Source organism: Oryctolagus cuniculus, chromosome 6 (genome assembly GCF_051225735.1).
Source record: "Oryctolagus cuniculus isolate XC-2025 breed Fujian yellow rabbit chromosome 6, ASM5122573v1, whole genome shotgun sequence".
NCBI classification, from domain to species: domain Eukaryota; kingdom Metazoa; phylum Chordata; class Mammalia; order Lagomorpha; family Leporidae; genus Oryctolagus; species Oryctolagus cuniculus.
Genome location: NC_142872.1, coordinates 87,336 through 106,773, shown reverse-complemented (window position 1 = coordinate 106,773; position 19,438 = coordinate 87,336). Strand labels below are relative to the sequence as shown.

Genomic DNA, 19,438 nt, shown 5'->3' with positions numbered 1-19,438 from the left:
ATCAACAAAGGGGCACAGTTGTCCCAACAGAAATTCATTTACAAAAATGTGGCAGCTGGACTTGACCCATGGGCTGTAGCTTGCCAATCCCTTTCCTAGGTCACCTCATCAGTTTACAAACATGCTCTAAGATCTCCACATTAAAAAAAGCATACTCCACCTTCTGACACCTTCTTCCTTCCCAGTACTGCTTTCATACACTCACTGCTTCCTCACCTCAGCCTCCCAACAACCTGGCACCTTCTGACAGGCTCCATCCCCACTACTCACCTCCAGCAGCCTCTGGGTGGCCAAAGTCAATGCCAACACCGGAGCTAATACCTGTGCAAGATGACAATCCTCCTCAAAGTTGCCTGTACTGTGGCTTCCTGCATCCAATTTTATGGGTACTTGTTTTCATCTCCTTTGCTGCTTCTTCCTTTTATACCTGCCTAACTAGACACAACCTTGGTCTCATTAGCAATCTTCTCTTCCCAAATGAGTACAAAAAGCACCATGGCATTAGATGTCACCTCAAGGCTGATTGTGCTTAAATGTACGTAACAAGTACAGAAACTGCCAAGGCTTTAACGTGATTTCACAGGCCTCCACTGTATCATACTTTTCTCAACAAAGGTTCCAAGGACCAAGGAGTTCTCATGGATTCCTTGCTTCTTCATCCTCCCAACAATCCAGGAGCAATTCCTCCATCTCCACAGCCATGACCTGCCCAAAGCAGGGTCATCACTCACCTTGATAAAACCCTCACTCAACCTGTTTGCTGCCTCACCATCCATTTTACATCCATCAGCCAATTAGAGTCATAAAAACAGAATGAAGGTCCAGTATTATAGTGCAGGATGTTAAGCTGCCACCTGAGACAATAGGTTCTAACACTGGAGTGCCGGTTCAAGTCCCAGCTGCTCTGCTTCCAATCCAGTTTCCAGCTAATTGCACCTGGAAAGGCAATGGAAGATGGCCCAAGTACATGGGCTTCTGCCACCCAAGTGGGAGACCCAGATGGAGTTCCTGATTTCAGCCTTGCCCAGTACTGGCTGTTGGGGTCATTTGGGGAGTGAACTGGCAAATGGAAGATCTTTCTCACTGTCTCTCCCTGTCACTCTTTCAATTAAACAAATAAATCTTTAAAAAAATTTAAAAAGCAGAATTAGAAAATGTCAGTCTTCTGTCAAAACCCCTTCCCAACACTCTTTAGGTAACATCCTCCTCCTAATGGGCTCTGAATGACCTCTGGTGTCACCATTCAGCGCTTCTCTCTGCACTCTAGCCTCCCTCAGCCTTTCCATTTCAGCCTCAGAGCTCCTAAGTCACTGTATTCCCCAGGGACTCTGGTTGAGGGCTTCTTCCTTCAGATCTCTGCTCAAGCAGCACCCTCATCTCCCGAATGCAATGGCCCCCATCCACAGCACTTCGACACCAGGGAGCTCCTGTACATGTTCACATGGTCGTCAACCCAATCTGCTCTTAGAGCAGGGGAGCATCAAAGGAGGGGCTTTTGGGCAGCACTCCTGCACACATGGGCACCAATGATCTATGCTGAATATGTCTATTCCCTCACTAAGTTCCAGGAGTCCTCATTTGGTGCCCTGTGCTACAATCTTGAATGAGCCTCAACCCATGCAGATGTGTGCCTGGAGACCTGTGCTGATCTTGTGAATACAGAGCAAATGACCGTGAGAGGTCATGGCAAGGAGCTGATCCACACACCAGTGACGCTCTTGGGGAAGATGACAGCAGACACACAAACTGCACTCATAACACTGCAACTGGTTTAATGGGTTTCTTTCAGTATTTCCATCAGACATGTGCCCCTTGAGGGGACTTGGTATCAAGTAAACATCCTATTTTTAGATAATTTCCAAAGTCACCAAACAAGCTACATTCTGCACACCTTCCACTACCTTAAGGCTGGAAAGAGAACAGTGAGGCACTGTGTGTGCGCGGGGGTGGACGGCACAGCTGGCCGGCTTTTCCATTACCTGTCTCCTGCTCTACAGCAGACCCTCTTTCCACTCCCTCACTGGTTCCCATCTCCACCCGAGGAGGTTCAGTCACACTGTCTGGGGGTGTCACATCCCAATACCAAAGTCTACTCACAGGGCATGCACTTGGCACTTAGGAGAGAACAGATACTATATTCCATCCTCACTACATTCTAATGAAACTCCTGTCCTGTTGTTTTCTGTCTGACTAACCTGGTCTCAGGAGTTCAGATCCTGTATGTAGGTCTAACCAGGGCCCAGGCTGACAGACACCTCTGTTCCAGCCCACCTCTCAGGCTCCACGTTTGCAACAGTGCTGATACTAAAACCAGAGGGCCACCGTGTGGACAAGGAGAAGCATGGCACCAAATATCTGGCTCTAGAGGTGCACCTCTCAGAGTTTACAGGAATGGTTGCCTCCTTGATCTTGGGGAGCACACAGGTCTCAAGCACTTGGTCTGAGCCACAGGACTGCAGGAATTCGTCTGGGCAACACCTGTGTGGACTACATATCTTCCCCATTAGCCAAACTTTGCACCATACTTCCATATCTTGAGATTAACATAAATACTCTGTTCCCTATACCTTCCCCATTGGCTCTCATGATCCTTCACTCAACTTAAATGTTTAATTAAAAAAAAAAAAAAAAGGTGGTCATGTGGGGCCGCATATGGGAAGATGTTATATTGTTAATTAAAAATTTTAAAAGTTTACAATTTAGAAATGTTAACATACACGTTTCCATACTTACATGAGGATATGGTGGGAAGAAACTGTGTATATGTGTAGGAAACCAGAACTCAAAGTCAGGTTCTCCCACTGTACTCTCACAACACAATTCTGTGACCACATGTATGGGGGATTTTTCCAGAGCAGCAGGCAAGCAATCAGTTCCGCAGCTGACACCAGCTGGGTATCTTCCCATTCAATCAGTTCTGGCACTGTCTACCTGGAGATAGCATCAGAATCCACAGGTTGAGGGCTTGGTCCCCAAGACTGCTCCACACTGGATGACAATCATAGATCCACATGGTTTTCCCTGTGCTTCTGACTGATTTGTTGTAAATCAGGGTTCCCAAGAACCCCTCCTAGGGTGGGATTAATTTGCTCAAGTACCTAACAGAACTCGAAGAACCACTCGGTTCACATTTATTACAAAGGATATTAGAAAAGACACAGAGGAATACACATGGAGTGAGGTATGGGGAAGGGGTGCCTAGCTTCCATGCCTCCTCTGGGTTCACTACTTTCCAGGAATCTCAAGGTGTTCAGCTATCCAGAAATTTTCCAAGACCAGTCGTTTTTGGGCTTTGCCCTTACATAAGTGTGATTAAATCACTGGCCAGCAATGATCTGCTCAATCTTCAGCCTCTCTCCTCTCCTCAGTGACTGGGAGCAGAGATGAAAGCCCCAACCCTCTAATCCTGCCAGGCTCTCTCTGGGTGACAGGCCCCATCCTGAAGTTACCTGGGGGTTGCAGTCAGCAATCGATTCATTTGCATACAAAAAGAGATCCCAACAATTTGGGAATTCTCTGTCAGGAAGTATGTATGTTGTTTTACCACAGCATAGCGTATGTATGTAAGGAGGGCGGGACTCTGTGCTTGTGTGTACAGGAAGGGATGGGGGAGCTGGATAAAGGGAGTGATGGGGGTGGGGATGAAAAATGTTTGCTTGGAAAAACAAGGTTTGTACAAATAAAAATGGTTACTTGTGGATTTTCTACCATGACCTAGCCCAAAACAGAGTTCCACACGTGGACCACACAAGTCACAAGAATGCGGACTAGGCAGTGACCATAGCACAATCCCAGAAAACAGCTCTCCTCCTCCAGTCCCTGCTCCCCTCCACCGCCTGGACCTCAGACTCCCCAGACCCACGTTCCTCCACAGACTCACCCTCTAACCCCTCCAGCTCCATTTCTGGGTCTGCTTACAGACCTTGATGGAGTCCTCTCTCCCTCCATGCTCAGAGCCCTAGCATCTCTCTGGAACTTCTCTTATCTTAGCTTGTGAGGGCAAATAAAAGGGCATTCTGATGGCTTAATATATGTGAGGCAAAGGAATGAGAGACTTGACTATAAATTTTACAGGTACAATCAAGCATTCTGAGACCATCCATGCACATCTCCAAAGGGTTCAGAGGTCTCTGACCATGTGCATGTAGCCTGTTTGGGAGAAGTTGGGTTTTCATTGTTATTTCCTTGCTCCTCACTGTGTGACAGCCTGTGGACTGCTGTCCAAAGATCACCTAATGGACATAATCTGCTAAACTCAAGCAATAAGTATGCTTTCTTTTTTCCAAGTTCACGTGGATAGGTTTAGGTTGACAAGACTTATTACTTTAACATTCTGGGGCTGGCCTTGCTCAGGATTGTTGAAGTACAGCCAGCATCAAACACAAGCCCTCACACGCCACACATTCCATGTACCCTCCAACATTCTACATCCCCCATCTCACCAACTGCCACCCCCTGACCCCTCCCCTACTCCGTGCTTATAACACCATCTCCCAATGTTACCATGGATGCCATTTTCTCTACACAGCCCATCATGTCTATAGATATCACCACTCTCCATAACTCACACCTCCACAGACGTCACCTCCGTATCTCACCATCTCCACAGACATCACCTCCACACCTTACCGCCCCCACAGACCTCACCTCCATACCTCACCAATTCCACAAACATCACCATCTATCCACACCTCACCATCTCCACAGAGGTGAACTCTACATCTTACCACCTCCACAGACATCACCTCTGTACCTCACCACCTCCACAGACATCACCTCCACAGACATCACCTCCACACCTCCACAGACATCACCTCCATAGCTCACCACTTCCACAAACATCACCATCCCTCCACATCTCAACATCTCCACATATATCAACTCCATACCTCACTACCTCCACAGACATCACCTATGTACCTCATCACCTCCACAGACATCACCTCCACACCTCACCACTTCCACAAACATCACCATCTCCCCACACCTCACCACCTCCACTGATGTCAACTCCACATCTTACCACCTCCACAGATGTCACCATCCCATCACACCTCACCACCTCCACAAACATTACCATCCCTCCACACCTCACCATCTCCACAGACCTCACCTCCAACTCCACAGACGTCACCATCCTTGCACACCTCACCACCTCCACAGAGGTCAACTCCACATCTTAGCACCTGCACAGATGTCAGCATCCCTCCATACCTCACCACCTCCACAAACATTACCATCTCCTCACACCTCACCATCTCCAGACCTCACCTCCATACCTCACCACCTCCACAGACCTCACCTCCAACTCCACAGATGTCACCATCCCTCCACACCTCACCACCTCCACTAACAGCAACTCCATACCTCACCACCTCCACAGACGTCACTTCTGTACCTCATCACCTCCACAAACATCACCTGTTCCTCTCCACCTCCTCAGACATCACCTCCACACCTCACCACCTCCACAAACATCACCATCTCCCCACACCTCACCACCTCTAGACATCACTATCCCTCCACAGCTCATCATCTCCACAAACATCACCTCTGTACCTCACCATCTCCACAGACCTCACCTCCATACCTCACCACTTCCACAAACATCACCATCTATCCATACCTCACCACCTCTACGGACGTCACCTCCACACCTCACCACCTCCGCAGAACTCACCATCCCTGCACACCTCACCACCTCCACCGACATCACCTCCACACCTCACCATCTCAGACATCACCTCCACAGACCTCACCATCCCTGCACACCTCACCACCTCCACAGACGTCACCAATTACGTTCCATCAGGTCCACAGTGGACTGTCTCCACCACGCCACACCACACCGCCTCCCTGGGTCCCACACTCTGTCCTCACTCCATTTCCGTGTACCTCACTGCCGACTCCACAGCCCGCCACATGTCATCCGCTCTGCGGCTTGGGGCCGTGCCAGCGAGCGGTACCAAGCAGGGCCGAAAGCGCTTGGCACAGGCTCTGCCGTCGGACAGAGCCGCCGCTCACCTGAGGCGCTGGAGAGTAACTCTCAGGACGCGCGCCGGGATCGAAGCCGGACACCCTAACTGTCGGACACCACCAGGAGCAGGCAAACCGGAAGCACGGCTTGCGCATGCTCGCGGGCCGGCGCTCAGGACTCCATGTCCGGTGGGTACAGAACGCCCTCGGACTCCCGGTTCCGAGCCCGTGCCTCGTCACTTCCGCTCTGGCCGGCGCCTCCCCAGAACACTGTTGGCGGTCGCCCCTCGGTCTCTGCTCCCGGCTGCAGTAACAAGCGGAGTGCGCGCCCCGCAGCCCCAGCCCCGCCCCTGGGGCCCTCTGATGGACCAGGAGACGCGCGCCCTCGCGGAACGCCACTTCCGGGGCCTCGGGGGCGTCCCGGGCGGCAGTGGGGCCCCGGGCCGCGTGGCCTTCATCCAGGCGCCCAGCGCCTTCTCCTACGCCGACTTCTTCAGGGGCTTTCTGCTTCCCAACCTGCCCTGCGTGTTCTCCAGCGCCTTCACCGCGGCCTGGGGCAGCCGGCGGCGCTGGGTGACGGCCGCCGGCAAGCCGGACTTCGACTACCTGCTCCGGAAGTACGGTGAGGGCACGGGACGCCCAGCGTGCCAGGGGCGCAGGGTCTGGCCGGGGGCGCCCCTCGGGGCGGGAGGCTGCGTGGTCGTTTGCGGGGTGAGTGACTCCCAGGAGGGCGCGCCGCGTGCAGCCAGGTCCCCGGGAGGTCTGCTCCTGACGCCCCTGTTTCAGGAGATGTGGTCGTACCTGTTGCCAACTGCGGGGTCCGGGAGTACAACGCCAACCCCAAGGAACACATGCCTCTTCGAGACTACATCAGCTACTGGAGGGACTACATTCAGGGAGGCTACTCTTCTCCAAGGGGCTGCCTGTACCTGAAAGACTGGCATCTGTGCAGGTAAGGCGGGCAGCACGCTTTGCTCAGTCTGGCTGGAGGTGAACCCTGGCCACCTCAGGGAGGAGCTGTAATCCTTGTCTTCAGCCAGGCTGAAGCGTCGACTTCTTTCGGGATGGTCAGCACCTCACCGCTCACTGCATGGTGCTCGCCACCGAGGAACGCGGGCTGCGGGTATCCGTGTGCCCAGGGTTGTCTGTGGCTCTGGAGTGCCGCTGCCACCCCTCCCCCTCAGGTGCTGCCAGGCCCGGCCTCTCCTCCCTACCCCACTTCTCCAGGCCAGGCCTATTCCCTTCACCTTGCCTGCACCAGGGGCTCCCACCAGACCCCCTTTGGATCCAGAATGTCTTTCTAGCCCAGCTATGCCCCACCGCATATTTAAGATTTTCCACTCTTCAGGGTAGCATCCAGAGCCCTTCCTCATCTGTTCCCACCTGCCACATACTGTGGCTTCAGTTTGTTATTTTTTAACGTTGCAGTGGTGCAAAAAATCAATGTACATTCTGTAGAAGCTACACTTTTGATTTGGATCCTTTCCGGTGCCATCAATGTACAGCCCGGAACTTTCTCAGGATGCTGGGCAGCGGCAGTAAGCACAGCTCCCAGTCAGCCACACAGTCGTGATGTAGTGCAAGACTCTGTGTTGTAAAGCTAGGGTGTCTGACAGGTTTGGTGTACCATGTGCATATTTGACCTGGGAATTTTAAAATATGGATTTATTGGGACATAACCCATCATAAGGGGAAGAACATTTATACTTTCAAGAGCAGATACCATCATAGTCAGACCCCCAGCAGTCGTCACAGAGCAGGTGAGAAACATCACATTTCTTACTTATGTAATGGGAAAGTAAGAATGAGCTCAGGCCCCTATAATTGCCACAACCCATCCAGGGGACACAAGAAGCAATATCTTCCAGCTCACTTCCACCACTCCATGTGTTTTACGTAAGCAGTGAGTGGTTTTTATGGCTTAAGTATATGCCAAATATTTCACGGGACACACTTATAGTAGAAAACTTTGTTAGTGATTGTAAATTCAGTTTTTGACTAGGTGTCCTATATTTTTTCTGGTAACCCTAAAAAATTAAAAGTTCAGAAGAAGGCATGGTGACAAATGGGCAGGGCAGGTAATATCTGGGCAGGGTTTTTGTGAGTGTGCGGGAGTTTGTCAGGTGAACAAAGGAAAGCCAGGCAGAGGGACTGGCATGGTCTTCTGCAGAACCACAAGTGGTCTGATGCTTTCAGGGCTGTGACCTATCACAGTCTCTGACGAGGAATCTGTCTCAACGTTTTGCTGTGTGGCATTGGTAGAGTTTTTCCTTCTCTGAGGCAAGTGTAATATAATCCTGTGTTAAGGTGCCAATTGTGGGTTTTAGTGGTGAACCTACAGGGAGTGAGGGGTTTAGAAGAGTACATGGGTGGCCCTCAGGCCTGGAACCGTGGCCTAGTATCCACTGGGCATAGTTGAGTTCTCTGGTTATTTGGTGAGATAGCAGAGGCGTCCCACAGGTCGGGAACCAGGATGATGCCCACCAATCCTGGGACTAATGCAAGAGGGAGCTGCTGCCTATTCAGCTAGCTATGCCCTGTCAGAGTATACACAAAGTCGTCTTTCTTGCTTACAATTCTGGGATCTACAGTTTTGGTGGGGCCCACCTTGAGTCCCTCAGGGGTTTGTGGCTGTTGGGTGGCTCCACTAGGGCTAGGTGGTCTTAGACAGCCTCACTCACACCTGAAGGCGGTCAGCTCAGTGTCACCCACATGTTCCACATCTTTTTTATCTTACTTGAGGTGCCAGTGAGGGTGGACCTGGGGAGCAGTATGCAGGAAGTGGGCTTCTGCTGCAGCCCTGTGCCTCCCTCTCAGGGACTCCTCAGCAGAGGATGTGTTCACCCTGCCCGTGTACTTCTCATCTGACTGGCTGAATGAGTTCTGGGATGCCCTGGATGTTGACGACTACCGTTTTGTGTACGCGGGGCCAACAGGCACCTGGTAATATCACGTGTGGCCCACAGCTACCGTGTTCCTGCGGAGGGTTGGGAGGTGTGGCCACTCACCTGGCTCACAGGCCAAGGCCATCAGAGCTGGAGACATTTATCCTGTACTTGGGGGCCTTTGGGGGAAGGGGGTGTATTTGTTGACCTACTCAGAAGCAAGTCCCAGGGACCAGCATTGTGGCGTAGAGGGTAAAGCTGCCTCCTGTGATGCTGGCATCTCACATGGGTACCAGTTTGGGTCCCGGCTGCTCTGCTTCTGGTCCACCTCCCTGTTAATGTACCTGGGAAAGCAGCAGAAATGGCCCAAGTCCTGGGGCCCCTGCAATCATGTGGGAGACCTAGAAGAAGCTGCTGGCTACTGGCTTTGGCCTGGCCTAGCCCTGGTAGTTGTGGCTGTTTGGGGAGTGAAACAGTGGGTGGAACACCTCTCTGTCTCTCTAGCTCTGCCTTTCAAATAAATAAATAGACCTTTAAAGAAAAAAAAAAGACAGCAGCAAGGCCCAAACTGGGAGCATTTGCCACAGGTCCCCATTCCACGCAGACATCTTCCGCTCCTTCAGCTGGTCTGTCAACATCTGTGGGAGAAAGAAGTGGTTGCTCTTCCCGCCAGGACAAGAGGAGGCTCTGCGGGACTGCCATGGTGGTCTGCCCTATGATGTGACCTCCCCCACACTCCAGGATGCCAACCTGCACCCCAGGCATCAGTGCTGCAGTCCACCCCTCGAGATCATTCAGGAGGCTGGCGAGATGGTGTTTATACCCAGTGGGTGGCACCACCAGGTACACAATCTGGTGAGTTGGTGTACCCTGCCCTGCCCACCCCACCCCACCCAAGTTTTGCCCTACCTGACTACAGGCCCTGTCAGCAGTTAGAGGAGAGTAGTACATACCTCCTAGTAGTCCCCCTGCAGAGCCAAGACATGGGGGAGGGTGGTCCACAGACAATGCAGAGGCTCCAGCCGCTGGGCTCCATTCCTGCCCTGGGCTCACACTGGATGACTGTGGACTGAGCTGATCTCAGCCCCTAGGTATGTTCCAGTGTGGCAAACACTCCCCCAACTCCACTGCCAGCACTGGGCCTGGTGCCGGAAGCACCTGGAAGATGTTTTTACGTCAGCTTTGCCTTCCCCTTCCAGGATGACACCATCTCCATCAACCACAACTGGGTCAATGGCTGCAACCTAGCCACAATGTGGCACTTCCTGCAGCAGGAGCTCCATGCTGTGCAGCAGGAGATCAGTGAATGGAGGGACTCCATGCCGGATTGGCACCACCACTGCCAGGTGAGGACCCAGTGGGGCAGGGCTGAGGTTTGCTAGGGCTGGACTGGGGGTGTAGGAGGTCCCTGGACAATGTAGCCTGTAAGACCCAGGAGGCAAGTAGTTACCAGTCATGTGTGAGGGGTTAACTTGGGGGCCAAGCTGTTTGTCCTCAGGGAGCTCCCAGACCATGTGGCTTGGACCCCATGGAGTGCCATCTATCCTCAGTGCCTCTGCTCACTGGACCCATATTGGGATCCTTTGCAGTCTATAGCTGTGACCATGTGGTTCACTGGCCTCTCTTTCTGGTTCAGGTCATCATGAGGTCCTGCTCTGGGATCAATTTTGAAGAATTTTACCATTTCCTCAAAGTCATCGCTGAAAGGAGGCTCCTTATTCTGGGGAAGGGAGCTGAAGGAACAGCAGAATGTGGCCCAGGCACTGGCCTGGGCCTCCAGCACGCTGTGTTTGACATTGGCCGCCTTGCAGAGGTGCTGGCTTCTGTAATTGCACACCCTGACTTCCAGAGAGTGGACACTGGTGCTTTCTCACCACAGCCAGGGGAGCTGCTACGACGGCTGGAGGAGGCTATTGCTGCTGCTGCAGACCTGTAGCACCTGTGCAGGATAGGATGCCATGAGGGCTCCCTGCCCCAAGGCCCTTCCCCCAGTGAAGATGGTCCTCACCCCCGCCCCAACCCCCGTGGCCCAGGACCTGCCCCTGCTGAACAGGAAGGGCTCCCCTCTGGGAGATCTGACGTAGTCCTGCCTTCCCGAGGCCATTTTCTGAGAGCTTAAGCCATGGGTCTTGGGAGGGCGCCTGGGGTTGAGAGTGTTGGTCCATGTAGCCTACAGCAAGCCTGCTGGGCAGTCAAATGGGGACTGTGTGGTTGTCACTTTGTGAAGGCCAGGACTCCTGAGTGACAGATATCCGGCCTGCCTGTCTCTAGAGGCCCCTCTAGATGGCCTGGCCCTGTCACCTGACACATGCACATATGCAGACACCCTCAGTGCTGACCTTCGTGCTCAGCGTCAGTGTACTCTGGGCTTCTGATGGGCGGCCAGGAAGTGTTGAGCATGTGCCAGATGTGTACAAGCCAGCATGTTAGACTGGACATTGTGCCCCTGTGGCTGACAGGTGGCCTAGTCACCATTGTGCCATGGAGGGTTGGTGCCCACCCTTTGAGCATAAGATCCAGCATTTGCTTGGTTGGTAGTGACCAAGGCTTGGTAGTTGCCTAGGAAGACAAGGGCAGAGAAGGGATGGTAGATGCCAGAGGCTCCACCCGTTTTCCCAGAGTGTCCACATTAGCAGCTGTCTACCAGGCCTTGATGCTTCATATATATGAGGAAGGAACAATCAGGTACTCAGCCCCTACCTAGTCTGAGCTCCTCAGGGTCTCATCTCATGTGGGGTGGGAGAAGGCCACAGGGCAGCGCCATGGGCTATTTAGGGGCCAGCTGGACTCATACGAATCCTTCAGTGACTGGGCTACTGGTGGTCCAGCAGAAACAGGCACTTGGTGTTGAGTTCAAGGTGGAAAAATAAAGTATTAACACTGTCAAATCATTGAGTAATGAAAGTAATTCTGTTTCAGAGCCTGTGTTAAGAGTATTGCTTGGAGGGGCCGGCGCCGTGGCTCACTTGGTTAATCCTCTGCCTGCGGCGCCGGCATCCCATATGGGCACTGGGTTCTAGTCCCGTTTGCTCCTCTTCCAGTCCAGCTCTCTGCTGTGGCCCGGGGAGGGCAGTGGAGGATGGCCCAAGTGCTTGGGCTCCTACACCCGCATGGGAGACCAGGAGGAAGCACCTGGCTCCTGGCTTCAGATTGGCGCAGTGCTGGTCGTAGCGGCCGTTTGGGGAGTGAACCAATGGAAGGAAGACCTTTGTCTCTCTCTCTCTCACTGTCTGTATCTTTACCTGTCCAAAAAAAAAAAAAAAAAAAAGTATTACTTGGTGAGACTGCATAAAAAAATTCCAAGATGTTCAGAACCATATAGCACAAGTGCTGGGTGGTGGTCCCTGAGTGGCTGACCTTGGGAGGGCGTGTCTGAGGGGCTGAAGTTCCTTCCTTATGTGAGACAGTGCACAGGCTGTGTGGTCCTGAGTTCCCAACTTGAAATACTTGGAAAAATGACTGGGCACTTGGCTAAGGTTGGTGGGATGAAGTTCTCAGGTGTGTGTTAGGGACCCTCACAGCGCTGTGCAATTCTGCTCTAACAGCCAATTTGTTTGAAAGGGAAGTGTCTTTTAAAAGCCGCTTAGCCCTGATGTAATCACTGTCAGGTCCAGCCAGCGCACATCCATTCTAGAGGTGCCAAAAGAAATACCTGCCTAACTGACCCACACTGTCCTGTTTGCTCAGGACCTGGACTTCCTGGGGACTCCATAACCTTTCCAGTGTAGAAGGATCCTTGCCTGTTGCAGCCTGTCATGAATATTCGTGAGTAGATGAGGAGGAATGCCTTGGGGAAGTCTATGTAAACCACCTTGGACCTTCCAGGGCATAGGATAATGCTGAGTCAAGGGCATTCTGTCCCAGGCCAAGCCAAAGTCAGTAGATTCTGAAGTTGGAATTCCTGTCCATGAGAACCTCCACCTTCATCCAGGGTCTCCTTGGACCAGACAGACATTTCCCTACCCAGAATCTGAGCAACATCCATGAGGTCTGAGGTAGGGATGACTGGAGATCTGGGTTTACAAGATTTCTGCCTAAGAGACAGGTACCACCTCCAGGAGTCATCTACAGTCTGCATGAGGTGCTTGGCAGATGTCTGTGTGCAGAGGTCGCAGTCTCTCGTGTTTGTCAGTCCAGATATAGCAGGCAACAGCAACAGGACACGTAAACCTTGAATGGTGTTAGGGGCAAAGACGTCTCCTCAGGATCTCTGTGGTGGAACTTTAAGCCCCAGTACCCTGAAATGTGGGTCCCAGTTCTTGTCCTCATAACAGGAGTCTTCTGGTACCTACAGAGGGACACCACGGGTCCCTGTTTTCAGAGGACAGCCACGTGGAGAGAGTAAGAAGACGGTCATCTGCCAGCATCTTGGTCTTGTTTCTAGCTTTCTGGAGCTTAAGAAAATAAATTTTTTCCAGCCACTCAGTCTGTGTTATATTGTATGATAGACCTAGGAAACTAGCACAACTAGCAAACAGTAAATCCAAAGCAATGCAATGGGCTCTCACTGTTTGTACAAGGAAGTCAAGACTGACCTGTGGTCTTTCTGCGATGGGTGTGGTACCATTCATAATTTCTGTCAGAATTAGTAATAAACATCTGTTACAAGTTTGCAGCTGAAATAAGCTAGTGCATGCCTGGTGCCCTTGGACAATGGGAATCAGGACACACATGCACAGAAAGAACATGTAGGATGAAAGTGGGCATCAAAATGAGACCAAAGATCACCACCAAACCACAGAGGCCAGGAGGGACAGAAGTCTCCAAGGGTCTGAGTAATCAAGATGGCCTCCTGTTGGAGCTACCATCCAAGCCTTGGTAATCAGGACAGACAAGTCTCAGGATACCATTTCCAAAGGGCACATGTCGTTATGACCCTTTACGTTCACTAGTTGCAGATCCTTGCCTATAGCTTTGTTTTCTTAACATCTTCTTTTCTTTATTTTTTGTTAAAGATTAATTTATTTATTTAAAAGTCAGAGTTACACAGAGAGGAGAGGCAGAGAGAAAGAGGCCTTCCATCAGCTGGTTCACTCCCCAAAAGGCTGCAACAGCCAGAGCTTCGCAGATCCGAAGCCAGGAGCCAGGGAACTCTTCTGGGTCTCCCACGTGGATGCAGGTCCCAAGGACTTGGGCCATCTTCTACTGCTTTCCCAGGCCATAGCAGAGAGCTGGGTTGGAAGTGGAGCAGCCGGGACTCAAACCTGCACCCATATGGGATGCCAGCACCACAGGTGGTGGCTTTACCTGCTACGCTACAGTGCCAGCCCCCCTTGGTATTTTCCTCATTATCTCTCCTCACTATTTAAAAGTCTGTGTGCACTTCCATTACACATCCATAAAGTCCTTTCTAAATTCTGACTGGATTTACATTCAGATCACATCTTATGAAATACCCACTCAGATGGACACTTGACCCAGGTGGTCTGGCTGCTACTCCTAGTGAACCAGGCTACAAATGCAGTGATGGATACTGCAGCTGCAGCAGCTCCTTGTAACCACCTCCTATCCTGAGGCCAAGTCTGCAGGTCACCCCTGCATCTCTACTGCTGCCCACTGGGGACAGTGCCACTGACCTTGACCATGACTCCTGGGGAATCTCCCAAATGCGAATCACGACATACAGTCCCCAAATACCTTTACTGGAAATAAATGGTTACATAAAGGCCAGCGCTGAGGTGCAGTGGTCTAAGCCACAGCTTGCAAGCTGAGTCCGAGGTACTCGACTTCTAATCTAGTTTCCTGCTAATGCACCTGAGACGGTGAAAGAAGATGGCCTAAGTGCTTGGACCCCTGCCACCCACGTGGAAGACGATAGATTTCCTGGTTCCTGGCTTCATCCTGACCCAGCCCCAGCTGTTACAGGCATTTGAGGGAGTGAAACAATGGTTGGGAGTCCCTTCCTCCCTTCCTCCCTCTCTTCCTTCCTCCCTTCCCTCCTCTCTTCCTTCCTCTCTCTCTCTTTCTTTTCTTTCCTCTCTCTCTCCCTTCCTTTCCACTGACTTTCTTCACAGTTACTCTTATTTATTTATTCAAATAAATAAACCTTAAACATAAATAAATGGTTATGTGTATTTTATGGGATAAGTAACCAAAATAGCTGTACTCATTCCAGACAGAGCTGTCTTCAAGGCAAGCACATACACATTTTTAGAGCTAGAGTAAATACACCAAGTTTTACTCTGTGAGAGTAATAGAACAGTTCTAAATGTGTGTGCAACACGCCACTCAGCTTTAGCATATGAATTGAAAATTGGTCAAAGGATGAGACAAACTCAGGCATTGTGGGAGACCCTTCTAGTCAAATAAATTATAAAATTATTTGAAATTTTTTAAGTTGCCCCTCCTACAAATATTTGACTTCGAAGTCAACATTGTTGCCAGACTGACAGCTCCACCACCTGATGTACTCCATAAGCCAAACTTAGAAATACCAGTTTTTGCAAAAGGTGTTTATCGGTTACATGGTTCCCCAGCAAAGGAGGTAGGAGCTACTGCTCCAGACTCTCTCCCTGTTTCTCAGGAAAGGGTTTTATTTATATAGATACAAAAAGACAGTCTGGGAAAATTTGGGAGGGTTGCTTGGGCTTCAGGTAATGTCCTTGCTGTATCTTTGTTCTTGCTGTAAACATAAGTTAATTGTTTTTTATTTGTGAAGCAGAGAGAGAGCAGAGGTCACATGCACTGGTTCACTCCCCAAATGCACGGAATGGCTGGTGCTGAAGCCGGAAGCCTGGAATTCAGTCCAGACCCCCCACATGGGTCGGAAGAACCTGATTACGGTTCCCTAGGGTCTGTATCAGAAGGCAGCTGGAGCCAGGAAGCGACCCAGGTTCTCTGATACTAGATGTTGGCATCTTAACTGTTAGGCTAAATGTCCATTACTTCCCATAGAATGTATTGAAAAGTTTATTTATTATTTGAAAGGGAGAGAGAGAAACAGTTCTCTCATCCACTAGTTCATTGACCAAATGTACACAACAGCTGTGGCAGGACCAGGCCAAATGCAGGACCTGGAAACTCAGGGTGGGTCCCCCACCCAGTTGGCAGGGACCCAAGTACTTGAACCACAACCTTCCCAAATTAGGACCTGAGCTGGGGTGCAAACCCAGACACTTCAGTATGGGGCACAGCTAACCACCATGTAAACATGTTTCTGTGCCCCACCCCCAAATTTCATGAAATACTCTCAGAATGTATGTTGTATGTTTATGGTGACAATGTGGAACAACTTTTATTCCAAGTATTGAATGTTTATTCAGGCATCCAAAAAATGTTGAGAACTAAACATGTGAAAGGCATAATGTTACTGTTTTTTAACCCATCCCTGTTAGAGTGAGCAGATAAGAGCAGTTTGTATTACTTAAACAAATGAAGATTTACAAAGAGCATTGTTTTAGGCACAATAGAAGAGGAAGGACTAATAGGAGAAGCCAAAAGGAAAATATACCTCTGTTTCTCGTTATAAATGTCAGCCTTTGTGGACTTCCTGTTTAGGGGACAAAGTTGCAAGGAGACCATTCCAGGACTTCACTTTGCACTGATTTTTCTTTTTCCCACCTCTACAAATTAAAACTGAAATTTCTAAGGGAATGAAAATAATGAAATCACATTTGATCGCAAGGATGATAACCATATCACCTTTAAGATCTGAGCATTCTGCCCTTCATCTTGGGCCTTTCTTGAGAAACCAACACTGTTGGCGCCGCATTTGCTCTTGCAAGATCAGTAGCTGGGGAACACCCCCCACTCGAGGGATCCTTCTTTTTAGCCTGTCAGCCACCTGTCCTCCCAGATCTGCTTCTGCCCTGTGGCCCCCAGAGGTCTCACACCTGGTACCCAATCCCACCCCAGCCACTGCCTACCACCCAGCCGGCTCACAGACTGCCAGCAGCTTGGTGGCACCTTGGCCACTGCCCAGCATGACCCTAGCCAACACCCAAGCATCCTGGGCATGCACCAAGGCCCTCCTCTTAGTTTGCACTGCTTGTCCCATCTCTGCATTCTCTCCCCTCACATACCTTCCGAGGCCCAAGGCTGAGCCACCTACTCTGTGCAGCCTCTCTGACTCATTCTGTTGGACACTGTCACCAGGAGTCCCGGTAACTGCCCAGGGGCTGCCAGATCTGGTTACCACCTGGGGCTTGATTGAGGCCTGTGCTCACTCCATGAAAGGACAGGGTCTGGGTAGTGCTGGGTCTGAAGCCAGAGCGTCCACTTTGAGAATCATCGGGCATAGCCACCCCGGCCAGGCTGCCCAGGGTCCTCTGGGACATTGTCCCAGCGCTGGTTGCTCGCTGGGCACTCGGGGACATGGAGTCCATACCCTAACAGGTGGGAAGGGGCTGCTCTGTCCTCAGACCTTCCAAGCCCACGCCCCTCCCTCTTCCTGAGGTGCTCACAGCTGCTCCCCTAGGGTTATTCCCATGGCCTGTCAGCATGTAGGTGACAGCCATCTTTAGACAAAACTTCCTTAGTCTAAGTCTCTGCAACAGCTTCTGTTTCGCACTCGCATTTCAGCAGAACCCCCGCACTCGTCTGCATCCTCCTCCTTCATGGCTTCTCCCATTCTCTCTTGGGCCTGCCCGAACTGAGCTCTTGCCTCGCTGCAGGGGTCACTAGTAACTGCAGCCTTGTGAGGGTCTCAGTGCTCATTCTGTGCACCCTCAGAGCCAGTGTCTTCATCCTCCTAGAAATGCTTTCTTTACCCGCTTTCCTTGATCATGGGGCTGGTTTGTTAGGTAGCTAGCCAATGTATGTAAGAGGGGCTGAAGAAAATGGGAATTTTTAAGGCAAATGGGAAGAAAACGAAATTTTTAAAAATGACATTTTGTGCAGTGGAAAGAGATAACAAGCCTGAGTGCAGACCAGTGACTATACCTCAAGTAGTTGCTCCTATAACCCTGTTAGGTGGATTTCAGCCCTCTCCCTGGGGCAGCTCAGGTAAATGCCCTGCCCTGCACTAAGGGGGGCTCTTAGGTACCATAACCCTGTGCTGATAAAGTCTTGGGAGGATGTTCAAGAACTAAAGCAATTGCTCATAACCCTGTTAGATGGGTTTCAGCCCTCCCCCCAAGGGCAGTTCAGGGAAATGCACCCTACCATGCACCAAGGGGCCCTTTAATTTCAGTAACACTGCATGGATAAAGATCCTGGAAGGAGTTGTGGGAACTCCACATCCAGAAAGGCCCCCATCCACAATATCCCAGAACAGAGAAAGGTGGGGGGAGAAACAGTCCAAAACAGACTGGGCACTCAGATCTTTCCAAAAATGTGCCATCAGGTATATTTATTTTCACTGAACTTGGCTACCTTACTTACCACTATCCTTTGTCTCACCTATGAATTCTTTCTTGCAGTAGGACAAGAACCTCCAAACAACTGATCTCCGCTAATATGTGCATAGCCTCCTGCCTGCCTGCCACTCTCTGTTTCCTCTTGGAAGTGCATGTGTCGGGATCCCTCAGGGGACACAAGGCTCAGAAAATGGGGATCCATCTCACTGCTCACCCGTGACATAGCCATCCCTGTCAATCGTCAGGCCTGGAGGAGCAGGAGGGCACCAGCCTCATAGGAACTTTGAGCACAGAGGATGTGCTTCCAGCAGGGTGTGCAAGGATGGAGGACAGCCGCTTGCCTACCAGCTGCAGGGGGACAGGTCACCTTTTCGAGACTTGGAGTGAGGTATTAGGAGTTACTGTGCTTTATGTGGCCCCAGAAAGCTGAGAACTGAGACCTGAGCTCTTAGAGTTAGGGCTGGAAATGACCACTTGGCAATAGCCATGGCCTGTGAAGAGCCCTGCTTTGTCCCCCAACCTCTTGTAGAGTGGTCTGGGGAGAGAACCGTGGATAGAGCAGAACCTGCATGTGTCATGTTCCTAGGGCTGCTGTAACTAAGCACCACAGTCTAAGGGTGATGTAGAACCACAGAGGTTTGTCTTGCAGCTCTGCCATCTGGAATCCTGGGATCCAGGTGTCAGCAGGGCTGCTTTCTCTCTGAATGTGCTGGCCAAGGGGCTGTTTCGGGCTTCAGCTTCTGTAGCTTCCTGGCTGTGGCAGCAGAGCTCCAGTCTTCACAGGGTGTTTTCCCTGTGTGAATTTCTTTCTCCAGTCACTGCCCTGCCTCCCTATCCTATGATCACAGATACTGGGGGTGAGGACATCGGTCTATGAATTTGGGGACACAACTGAATGCATATCAGTGTCCCTGCCTCGGGCAATGATCTCTCAGGCACCCTGATGCCTCCTAAGAGACATCTTCACAAGGGCTACACAGATCACAGGAGGGCTGAGTGCCAGCACAGGGCCTGTCACTGGGTCAGCTGCCTGAAGGATGCAGGGTTTGTTAGGGTCCGAAAAAGCCCACCGCCCGAGGAACGACTCCAAGAGACTTTTCTCTCATGCAGCCAGCAAAGGGTTAAATTTATTGATCCAACATGTTGGGGCCCTCTGAACATACAAGGACAGAGGAGCAGCGAGGAACTACAGCATAGGGTTTATAAAGGCAAAAGCCGCAAAACCGGGAGGGGGGAGAGAATACACGGTTGCTAAGTGGTTGCTAAAATCTTACAATCAGC

The 19,438-nt window shown here is 51.1% G+C and overlaps 2 protein-coding genes across 19 annotated transcripts in view; one reads left to right on the top strand and one right to left on the bottom strand.

The window, feature by feature from the left end:
* The window catches only part of SNAP47 (synaptosome associated protein 47), a 56,428-nt gene extending 50,242 nt beyond the window's left edge, over nt 1-6,186 (bottom strand). Inside the window, exons 1-2 of one of the 4 annotated variants that reach the window (XM_089334654.1) lie at nt 6,025-6,158; nt 2,734-2,931 (exon numbers count right to left, since the gene is read on the bottom strand). In XM_089334654.1, coding sequence (XP_089190780.1) covers nt 2,734-2,834 — 101 coding nt within the window. In that variant the 5' untranslated portion in view covers nt 2,835-2,931; nt 6,025-6,158. Of the gene's footprint in view, nt 1-2,733; nt 2,932-5,895 lie in introns of all 4 variants that reach the window. The other 3 variants (XM_008252777.5, XM_051840087.3, XM_089334656.1) reach the window with 3 other exon arrangements.
* Nucleotides 6,145-13,285, top strand: LOC100352735 (2-oxoglutarate and iron-dependent oxygenase JMJD4). 15 transcript variants are annotated; one of them, XM_002723901.6, is made up of 6 exons: nt 6,145-6,598; nt 6,763-6,928; nt 8,794-8,919; nt 9,449-9,716; nt 10,061-10,207; nt 10,498-11,749. In XM_002723901.6, exons 1-6 carry the CDS (start codon nt 6,340-6,342, stop codon nt 10,795-10,797), a joined length of 1,266 nt encoding a protein of 421 aa, XP_002723947.2. In that variant the 5' UTR covers nt 6,145-6,339; the 3' UTR covers nt 10,798-11,749. The 15 variants fall into 15 exon arrangements, 12 of the variants coding, with proteins under 12 accessions (XP_002723947.2, XP_089190783.1, XP_008251002.2 ...); XR_016234974.1 differs by lacking the exon at nt 10,498-11,749 and adding an exon at nt 12,549-12,570 and having other exon boundaries at nt 6,150-6,598; nt 9,603-9,716; XR_016234973.1 differs by having other exon boundaries at nt 6,150-6,598; nt 9,603-9,716.
* The last annotated feature ends 6,153 nt before the right edge of the window (nt 13,286-19,438 follow it).

Coding starts and splice junctions, on each gene's coding strand:
- LOC100352735 (XM_002723901.6), top strand. CDS start 6,340: ATGGACCAGGAGACGCGCGCCCTCGCGGAACGCCACTTCCGGGGCCTC. Junction 6,599..6,762: donor CTACCTGCTCCGGAAGTACG/GTGAGGGCACGG, acceptor CCCCTGTTTCAG/GAGATGTGGTCGTACCTGTT. Junction 8,920..9,448: donor GCGGGGCCAACAGGCACCTG/GTAATATCACGT, acceptor CATTTGCCACAG/GTCCCCATTCCACGCAGACA.